Raw genomic sequence first — 10202 nt, 5'->3', positions numbered from 1 at the left:
GGGCTGGGAATCGAACCCGGGTTGCAGCGGTGAGAGTCCTGCGCCGTAACCACTAGACCACCAGGGGCCCCGTAATCAGACAATTATTATACTCTTTAATGACACAGCTCTCAGAAGTCTGTCGCACTGCACAATACAAGGTAATTTCTTATTCTAGTCAGAACTCAGCCTTCAGGTGACTTCTCCATTACTGTCGTTATTTAAAGTTTACTTAATAGCACTTTTCCACTGTATCTTACCAACAAGACTGAATAAAAACCTGGCTGTGTCTCCCACTGCTTCAGTTGTTCCTCAGCTGGCTTCAACACTGCAGTATCTTGGCTAGTAGCTTGGGTCAAGACTCGTAAAACAACAGTGCTAGCACTGTTGAGATCCATGAAAATCTGAGAATGTTCAAAAAGACAGGAAAAACACTTAAGGAAAAAAAGACAGCCAAATATAGACAGGTATCTTCCATTCATATTTTCTAAACACCCCACACTAACTTTTCATTAGACTACACTGTGTAAAGATAGCATTACACCCACTCAGAGGCAGTTTCAAGGTACAGTGATTAAACTATTTTGGTTTCAAAAATCTCTCAGCAGAAAAAGCAAGCATTAAATCTATCATTACAAGTACATTTACTAGATTTGAGGAATTACAGGAAATATTTTGATTTTAAAACAGTTACCTCTCCTGTGAAGCACAGCAACGGAGAGCAAAACCACAACTAGAGATGACTTCAGCTGTAGGCAGAGTAAACCATGGGGTTGTCTGAAAGAGGTAAAGATGCAGATTATTAACACTTTTGTATTTTCTTTTTCCTTCAGGAGATAAAATGATCCACTTCAGATGAATACTATAACTCAAATTCATCAAAACAATTCCCATCAATTAAAAAATAAAGAATTAAGCTTCACAATTAGTCCTAAATGAAACTGAATTTTCCTTGATATATTTGACTTCCTTATGTATTTAGCACAAAAATGCTAATCAGCTGAACTATGAATGCCTATTGCCTAACTTCCAATATAAATACGTCCTCATACATCCTTGTACTCTATGAAGACAAAGCAAAACAGTGTTCTCCAAATGACAGAGATTACATTTATAATGACCACAGAAACAACAAAGAAAAAAAAAGACATATTTAACTAACATATTAACTATGGACTCTGCCAAATAAAACTTGTTTTCTGCCCATAAAAAACATCTGTTTACAACCTATCTAAACTTTTGTAACACAGATACATGCTAAATATTCATGCTATCTGAGTTTTCAGATATAACAAGAACTAATGGTTTTGGCAGTAGAATGTATCCTAGAAACTACATGTAGCTGAGCCAAGTGATTTAAAAGTACTAACCAACCAAAGCAAAGAAACAATGAAGAAGGGAACTGAGGCAGCCAGCGAAGCAATACCAAGTTACTCTATAACCAGGTGTATTGTCTTAAAGAAGTTCACAGGCAGTCCCTTAGAACTTTGGGGGGGGTCCCAGACACAGACAACCACTAGAGACCCTCAGTGAAGCCTCGCAGAGACCTTATAAGGATATGTATATATGCTAATAAGTGTTGGGAAATGTCATGAATTCGTAATTATTTAGGAAAAGTGAATTATCATGTAATGCGGACATATGAGCTGTAGTGCAGATACCCCTGTGTGCATTTTGGGAGCTGATTCCCAGGGCACCCAGCATGCTGTGACCGCATTGTATTAAAGAATGTCTGGCTGCTAAAACTCACAAATTGAGTCTCAGAGGTTTCTTTTAAGAGTAAATTTTAGGCAACATTCATATACTTAAGCTTTCTAAATCAGCAACCAAGAACAGTTTCTCTTCAAACAGGACAAGAGGAAATGGCCTCAAGTTGTGCCAGAGGAGGTTCAGGTTGGACATTGGGAAGAATTTTTCACAGAAAGGGTTGTTAAGCATTGGAATGGGCTGCTTAGGGAAGTGGGGGAGTCACCATCCCAGGAGTTGTTCAAGAAACAACTAGATGTGGCACTCGCTACGGTCTAGTTGACAAGGTGGTGATCAGTCAAAGGTTAGACTCAATCTTTGAGGTCTTTTCCAACCTTAATGACTCTCTGACTGGCTTTTGTTTAATGTGAAAAAAAGTTTATTTTTCCATCTTCAGGAAAGAGATTAAAATTGTTACAGCAACGGTAAAAAAGTTCGAGAAATCAAATTTTATTCTGATACTGGTTTAAAACTTTCATCTTTTGAGAAAATCATCTAAACAAAAACTAGCAACAATATTAAAGGCCTTTTATACCAGCAACAGTCCTGCACAATTTAAAAAAACTAAAAAACCTTAAGAACTCTCAATGTGTAAGTCTCCAATCATGCTCAACAAAAACTGGCTAAAAATTGAGGGTCCTAAGGTTAAAGAAAGTATACTTTCCAACCAATGAACACAAAATCACATCTCTCTCTACAGCAATAATTGAACAGAACAAGTGACTCCCTCTCTGCTTTATACTTTGCATGTGATGAGTCTTTTAATCTTTCTGCTTTAACCACTTGTGGCCAGGTTTTGGTAGTGGGGGGGGACTACAGGGGTGGCTTCTGTGAGAAGCTGCAAGAAGCTTCTTCCCCCATGCCTCACAGAGCCAATGCCAGCTGGCTCCAAGATGGATGCACCACTGGCCAAGACTGAGCCCATCAGCAATAGTGGTAGCACCTCTGGGATAATGTATTTAAGAAGGGGGAAGAAAAACTTAAAGGCTTTTGCTTCTACTAAAAATTTATACACTTCATCTAGAACAGTTCTCACCAGAAGACATACTTATTGAAGTTAGTAAAGTGCGAACACAAAAAACAGGAGGCTTTTTTCCATTTTCTTATTTCAAAATGCTCAGCTGGCAGTTGTAAATAGCAAACAACAAAAACAAAAAACAAAGAGAAATATTTGCAAAGTTTCTTTTTTTATTAATGCTTCTCATTCTCGAAAAGGTTTGTATCTGCAGTTATTGCTGCTCAAAAAAAAACTAAAGAAAAACCAAGATAAGCTTAGTGGGTCAGAACGAAAATTCACTTAACCAACCCCATGTTCTTTCTCTGTCAAAACCATAAGAGATACCCAGGTCAGGACATTTCTACATAATGCTCTCTCATCATCCAGAAAACTCTGGTTCAAGGATTTCCTATTAAGAGGCAGACAATTTATTAGCACTCAAGAGATTAAGCTTCCATGAATTTGCCCAGCTGCTTTTGGGCCATACAAACAACAGTCCTCATATAACACTGGATGAAGGTGTCACATGCAAAATCAAATTAAAAAAGGAAGAACCCCCTGAAGATGGGGGACCTTTTAGATAAGGTTTATAAATACTGTAAAATATTTAAGGAAGTGATATATTCTGTATGATTTGGATGGCAAAAAATTAACTGGAAAAACATGAATGAATACACAGAAAATACAAAAGGCAAGATGCACAAATGGCAGCAATGATTCACTACAGCTGGGATTTTGCAAAGTTGATTGCAAACCTATCATCAGAACAAAGAGCTGTCCACGGCCTTTACACCTCAAAGATTCCCCTAACAGTTTGTTTTCTTCTAGTAAGTCACTAGTCTTATTTGTACAATTATTTTCTTAAAAAAAAAAATTAAAAATCTAAAAAAAACCTATTTTGAATCAATCCTTACTGAACTGAACTTTACTTACCAAACTCAAATTTGCTGTTTAAGCTAGCTACAAAGTTATGCTAATACAAAGAAGTATGGTCACCAAAATAAATAGTATGACTCTGCTTCTTCCTGTACCTCTTAAATACCTGAAGCTGGAAGGAATGAAAAAATGCAGTTTTGGTTTGGGTCAAGTAAAATGATCCAATCATTTTCACACCACATTGCCTGACAGGCTAATGTGCTAGGTATAAGAAAGCAGGCAGAACAGATACACATAGCTTTTATTACACTCTCCTTCTCCTAAGTGAATTAAACTTAAAGCAAACTTACACATTATGACTGAGCCATAATTACCCACAAAAGGCAGAGGGGCACACACAACAAAAAAACCCAAAGCCAAAAAGTTAAGACATCTGAGCAGAGTGTTCCACAAACAAACACCAGAGAACATTATGGGAGGAGGGAGGAGTACGTGACTTCCAACAATGTCAAGCCATTACAGGGTCAGGTCCCAGCATGCAATTTCAACTCTGACAAAGTCCCTCCTTGCTTTAGCTTCCCAATAGTAGGATTTCTATTGGAAACTTATTATCTGCATGCCCTCTGCAAAAATTATTGACTCAATGAGGGCATCAGTTCACACCTTGTGTTAATGAGATCCTCCCAAAACACAGTTCTAATTACAGCCGTGCACAGATACATGTGGGGGTCCCCGGTGGTCTAGTGGTTAGGATGCAGCGCTCTCACTGCCACAGCCCAGGGTTCAATTCCCGGTCAGGGAACCCCTCGGGGCAGATGGAGTTCGTCAGCCCTGTAAGGCCATCCATCTAAGAGAAGGTCACTCTAAACAAACCTACGTCCTGAGGACCTCGCTGCCACCCTCCCAGCTTCGCTCGGCCCCGGCAGTTGAACCTTAGGATTAAAGGGTGGGCTCAGTTCAGCGTACGCTGTGTCTCACCTAAAAAATCCATTGTGCAGGCTCGAAGGGTAAAGACCTTTCCCAAATCTTCACTCGCAAAGACTGGTCATACATATACTTACAGATGTGTGAAATCTTTTTCTGCAGACAGACACAGATGTACTTCAGGAGTTTAAACCCGGATCTCTCCAAGCTTAATTTGTTGTGACCCTCTTTTTTTTTTAACTGATGCATCAGGGCCTCTCCAGATCATAATTTATACAGAGGACATACAGATGCCCTCAGACCCCACAGAATGGCAAAGGCCCATGAATATTGTCTTTAATATTATGGGATAGAGACAATCTTCACCTCTTACAAATCAGACTTTGCTATTGCACAGAAAAGGTGAAGGGACATGGGGTACACCACAGATCGGTTAATTCACAGGGACATGGACTTTCTCCACAGCTTGCTGGGGAATTCTACAACTTCAGTCACTGTTGAGCTGTTTCTACAAGACTGCCCTAGAGATGAAACTGAGGAGGTGAGTATTAAATAGCCATTATCTTTTGGATGCCTTCAGAGCCATGAGGCATGCATAGAAATGCTGGCAGAGTCTGCTAATCTTATAAGGAACACATTCTCAGAAGGTAGGCAGGATCTGCACTTTGTGCCACAACACCCAGAATTCCAGGGTAAGGGTAGCGCCTTCCATCTTTACTTACTAATGTCAGACAATGTCTTCACAATAAACATGGAGCAGCTTCAGGAATGTTGATTGCTTTCTGCTGCTCTTCTGTGGTTCACACCCATTGCTACAACAACCCAATTGCACATATAGGGTTGGGGTGGAAGGAAAGGAAACCCCTTCCACTAGAAAGTGTTCAATAATGTCACCTGCAAACCAAGCATGACTCTTGCCATGTTAGAATTTGTTCTTGTCTGAGGAAAAAGAGACTAATCACACACAATAAGAAAAAGCAGCTCTCCAAGATTCCACTGAATATGGTAATACTGAACTAGACAAGAGCATACTCTCAAGTCTCAGTTAACAGGAAAAAAAACAAACTCAGTTACACCTAGAACATAAGCAAGACACATCAAATGACACCCCTCAGCACAATGAGCTAGTGTCTTCAGAAACCACAGGTACCACTACCAGTTCCTCATCCTTACCACCCAATGTCCTGCACTTCCATTCTTACTTCTAAACTACAATTCCTTTTACTGGTAAAAATCCAAGACATACTTCTGTTCTATTCTTCATTCTTTGATTCCCATTCTAAGGAAGTATCTGCAAATGTAGTTTGCTTTCAAGAACATTCCAAGTCTCTTAAATTTCCTAGTTTTATACTAGCTAGGCTAGTTTACTGTTTTTGCCTGTGCAGTCAATGCTTTTGATACAGGCAGAAGAGTATCCGGGTACTTTTCCCGTCACACTAAAACACAGCCTAATTTTAAAATCACATCAGTTGTGAAAAGAAATCAAGGACTGTTATACATCTGTAAAGGAACAAAATGAAGAATTTAATCATTAAATACCTCCCTACTTCACTTTTTTTGGACTTTGGAGAATGCAGTATAACAACTCACTCATAACCAAACAACTAATTCTGTGTACTTTTTGTTCTCATTTGTTAGGAATTTAATCAAGTCTCTCACACTGTAATAAGGCATAAGAATGTATTCAGTTATGATTTTATGAAATCAGAAGGAGACAAAGCAGCAAATGTACCACATAAAACACAGCGCGTTCTCACCGATCATAGTACAAACATTTTCTGGGATACTTTAAGAGCACAAGTGATTCTAGAGATGTTGTTATCCTCTTTTAGTCAGTGTCTGAGACTGCTTCTAGAACAGTCTCCAGTTGGTTTCTCACAGTTCTCCCTTTCGTCAGTTCGAGTAGGAAGAAACTGGGGAAAGGCCAGAGCTACTGTCTGGGATCTAAAGCCAATTAACTATGAGGAGAGGCTGAGGACTTTTTTTAATGAAGTGGAAGCTAAGGGAAGACTTCGTAGACACTTAAAACTAGAACGGCACTTACCGAGATGACTTTCTGCTTCTTGTCAGCAGATTACACAACTAATAAACAACAATATAGCTACATACTGCAGCTTGGAAGGTTCAATCAGAAACTTACTACTGTCTTTTACAGCACATTTACAGCACAGGAAAAACAAAGTTCTTGTGCTGAAAAGCCACAAGAACACCTTCTGAAACAAGTAATAGGAATGCTGGAGTTCACAATGATACTGATACAACACATTAGCTAGAATACTGACAGCTTCAGGAAAAGCTGGTAGTTACACTGATCTCTCCAGCCTTCTACCAACTCTTCCATGAATCTCTTTTCTAACATTGCAGTATCTGTATCAATCATGCCATGTTATACTTCTACTGAACAATGAACCCAAAAGAACTAGTAGTATCTTGATTATTAAAGGTACTACTTAAAGCCACTAACAACTACAGTAATCATCAAAATCACCACAATGACTAATGTTAGGCATTACCGCGATTTTCCTAAACCAACATATTGATTTTTCTTTATGTAAATGAACAAGGCTACCTTTAATTTGCCCAATTTAAATCACAGCAAAGAAAACAAATTAAAAACGTCTCAGCAGGAAAGAGTTAGAGGTGTTTTCTTCCCATACTGCTACTGACAGAAATAGAGGAATAGAACTTCCAAAACTTCATTTTTACAGAAATTTAACACTGAAATTAAAATCTAAGCCTGAAAAAAGCATGCAGAAGACACAAAAAATAAAAGAACAAGGAACACAGGAATAAAGGACAGCAGTGAGCAAGGCTGACAGTAATGTTAAGGGAAGCAAGTCAGTTCATATTAAAAATTCTGAGGAGAAGAATGGCCTTTCAGGTTAAACAGTCACCAAAGTGACCAAAAACACCCAACAGAAAAACCAGGCAGTAAACAAATTAGTGGGATAATTTCAAGGACTAAATCAGAAGAGACTGTCACTGGGTTCAGTATTGATGACATAGAAAAACCCAAATAGATACAGAGACAATGGAAGAATATTTTTAATGTTTAATAGTAAGTTTATAGGATGACCAATATAACAAGGTCAATTTCATTCTGTTGACTTCTTCCTAATTCACCTTGTTTTAACAGACTTTCAAAAAGACATTGCAGAACACTTAGAACAAACTAGTGCACAACAACTGAGATGGAAATACAAGTTTCAGTCTGCCTCATGCTCTGGAACGGGTTTAAGACACTCCAGTTTAACTACAGTTAAATTCTACTTCTGATGATACAGCTGCAAAATTTTATACATAAAGAAAGCATGGGTGGCAAAAATCTTTACTATGTCATTTATACATATGATAGTAAATGCTCCTCTGCAGAACAGTACAAGGAAAGAATGAGACAAGAAAAACAGAGAGCAATGAAAAAATTGTTGCAATGAAGTTTCAGGAAACCAAAATCCAGAGGGAGCATGCTATTTGTAAAAACTTGAGTAGTTCTAATACATTATGGATGCTAATTTGAAAGCCACGTCAGACACATTACAGACTTGACTTTATCTGAGACATGGAAAGCAAAGCTCACAGAAGCATAAGTGGGAAGCAGCATTAGTACTGCACTTAGGGCCACGTTCATGTATTTTACACACACTGCTGTCTCCTAAGGTAACAAACTGGAGAAACAACTCACCACTGCTGAACTCAGCCTGCATCTGATTAAGAGAAGACTCTGCTCTGCACAAAACCTGCTCGGTTTTAGCCTGCAACAGGAAAACAACCACTTTTAATAAAGGCCAATACACGCTCTTTCCCGCAAAAAAACAAGTTTTGACAGTAAACCACGCAGTTTAATGCTCATATCCCTTCGATGCCTTCTCGTTAATTCTACCCCGACCGAAAAATGTTTTAAGCAGAAAGTGGGAAAGAGTTCCCTGGAATTAGGTAACAGTTATTTCTTCCCAGCTCCGAGCAGACCCTTTGCCAGTGCCAGCACAGATGGTAAGGAAGGCCGCGCTGCCCATCCCCGGGGGCAGTGCAGCGGAGCGGGCACCGCGGCGGACACTCTGCGCCGGAGCCGCGGCGGCTCGGGCAGCGCCAACGGGAGGCCGAGGGAGCAGAAGCCGGGGCTGGTGCGGAGGAGCAGTACCGCCCGCCGCGAAACAGCCGCGGCTCCACGTTGGAAGCCGAACCGCTTTTCCCTCTCTACTGGTCCCTTCCCGGCCTCGCACGAACCCAGAACCTCCACGGCCGCGGCACCACCGCTCGCCCCGGCGCGCCGCCCTGACGTCACTACCCAGCGACGCGGGGCAGGCCCTGCCCGCACTGCGCCGTCACACGGCGGGAGGGGCGGGGTGGGGCCTCATGCGGAGGGGGCGGGGGCTGTGGCGTGTGGTGACGTCAGGAGCCGTCATGCGCCCAGGAGCGTTCCTGGGTCGCGAGCGCTTTCCGGAGGTTGGACACGGAGCTGGATAAACCGAGGGATACCGGGAGCTTAGAATCGCTTCGCAGACGTGCTTTGTGGGCGTTCTTGGGCGGCTGCAGCGGCGCGGGGGAGGGCGTGAGGGCGGAAATGCGTGATATTAATGCCAATGCATAGAGCTACAAAAATATGTACAAGACATTTAAAAATATTAAAAAATATGAAAAATGAAGTGTATTTCATGCTCGCGGGTCTGACTTGAAGTGACTCGATTTTTGTTTGCTTCGGGGAGCAGCAAGCCCTAAGCCGGCCCGCCCTGGTACCTCAGCCACTGGCCCGTCCGTGCTCCCGGTGTTCCAGTGGCTTCAAACCACTGCAGCGCCGCACAGGCGCTTTGTGCCACGCAAAGGCCGGGGGTTGAAGTGCCCCGTTGACTTGTCGGCAGAAATCGGCGAGGGTCGCCCTGCAAAATCCTTCTTCCCAAGGTTTGCACTGGACAGCAGGTGCTGGATGGTGACAGAAGGAACCATTCCAGCTGTTCCTAAGGAACAACGTAATGCTGCAGGAGATACTCTCTGAAAAACAGTGTTTCGTTCTGCGGGTTCCCTTTACTCTCTGTCCTCCCGCAGCCTTCCCTGCCCTCTGCACACCCACAGCAGCCCGCAGCATGTCTCTCCTTGGATTACCTCCCTTTCCCTCGTCCCTTTGCTCTCGGCAGTCCAGCCATGCCAGGCAGGACTGCCGAGAAACTGAGCATTCATTCAACACATACCGTTTTGTGTCACACTGGGGCTCCCCCCAGGAGCTGCCCCAGCTGGGTCTGTTCCGTGCGTGGGCCCTGCCTCCCGCCAGGGTGTAGGATCCAGGAGGATATGGGGCTAATGGGGCTAACACTGATAGACAGGTGGCTGTGGAGCCAACCAAGGGCTGTTGGTAATAACATGCCTTGAGAAAGAACAAGCTCTGGCTGGAGAAGGCACCATGCAGGGGTACAGCAGCAGCACTTTTCTGGGACAAACATCCTTGGTCTAGTCCACAGAGACACAACAAACAAAAGCACCAGCACAGAAGCGGCCATGCGCTATCGCCCAAAGGTTGATTAGCAGGGGGGACAAGACCATCTCCTCAAATCCCTCTGACCCATTTCCAAAAAGTCTGAAAGAACGGACTGTGCTTTTCTTCCTTCCCTTCCCTTCCCTTCCCTTCCCTTCCCTTCCCTTCCCTTCCCTTCCCTTGTGGCAAGGTATTCACATTCTTTCCCCTTTGTGT

At 42.3% G+C, this 10202-nt stretch overlaps 1 protein-coding gene across 4 annotated transcripts in view; it reads right to left on the bottom strand.

The window, feature by feature from the left end:
• The window catches only part of IPO11 (importin 11), an 80796-nt gene extending 71930 nt beyond the window's left edge, over positions 1-8866 (bottom strand). The window contains exons 1-4 of one of the 4 annotated variants that reach the window (XM_017811288.1): positions 8747-8866; positions 8205-8274; positions 674-756; positions 240-383 (exon numbers count right to left, since the gene is read on the bottom strand). In XM_017811288.1, the coding sequence (XP_017666777.1) occupies positions 240-377 (138 nt within the window). In that variant the 5' untranslated portion in view covers positions 378-383; positions 674-756; positions 8205-8274; positions 8747-8866. Of the gene's footprint in view, positions 1-239; positions 384-673; positions 757-8204; positions 8275-8488; positions 8580-8660; positions 8684-8746 lie in introns of those variants that run through there. The other 3 variants (XM_017811285.1, XM_017811287.1, XM_017811286.1) reach the window with 3 other exon arrangements.
• Positions 8867-10202: the final 1336 nt, after the last annotated feature.

The sequence above is a fragment of the Lepidothrix coronata genome, unplaced genomic scaffold (assembly GCF_001604755.1).
Source record: "Lepidothrix coronata isolate B3197 unplaced genomic scaffold, Lepidothrix_coronata-1.0 Scaffold31, whole genome shotgun sequence".
Taxonomy (NCBI): Eukaryota; Metazoa; Chordata; class Aves; order Passeriformes; family Pipridae; genus Lepidothrix; species Lepidothrix coronata.
Note: the sequence above shows the minus strand (reverse complement) of the source record. Positions and strands in the feature narration are given on the sequence as shown.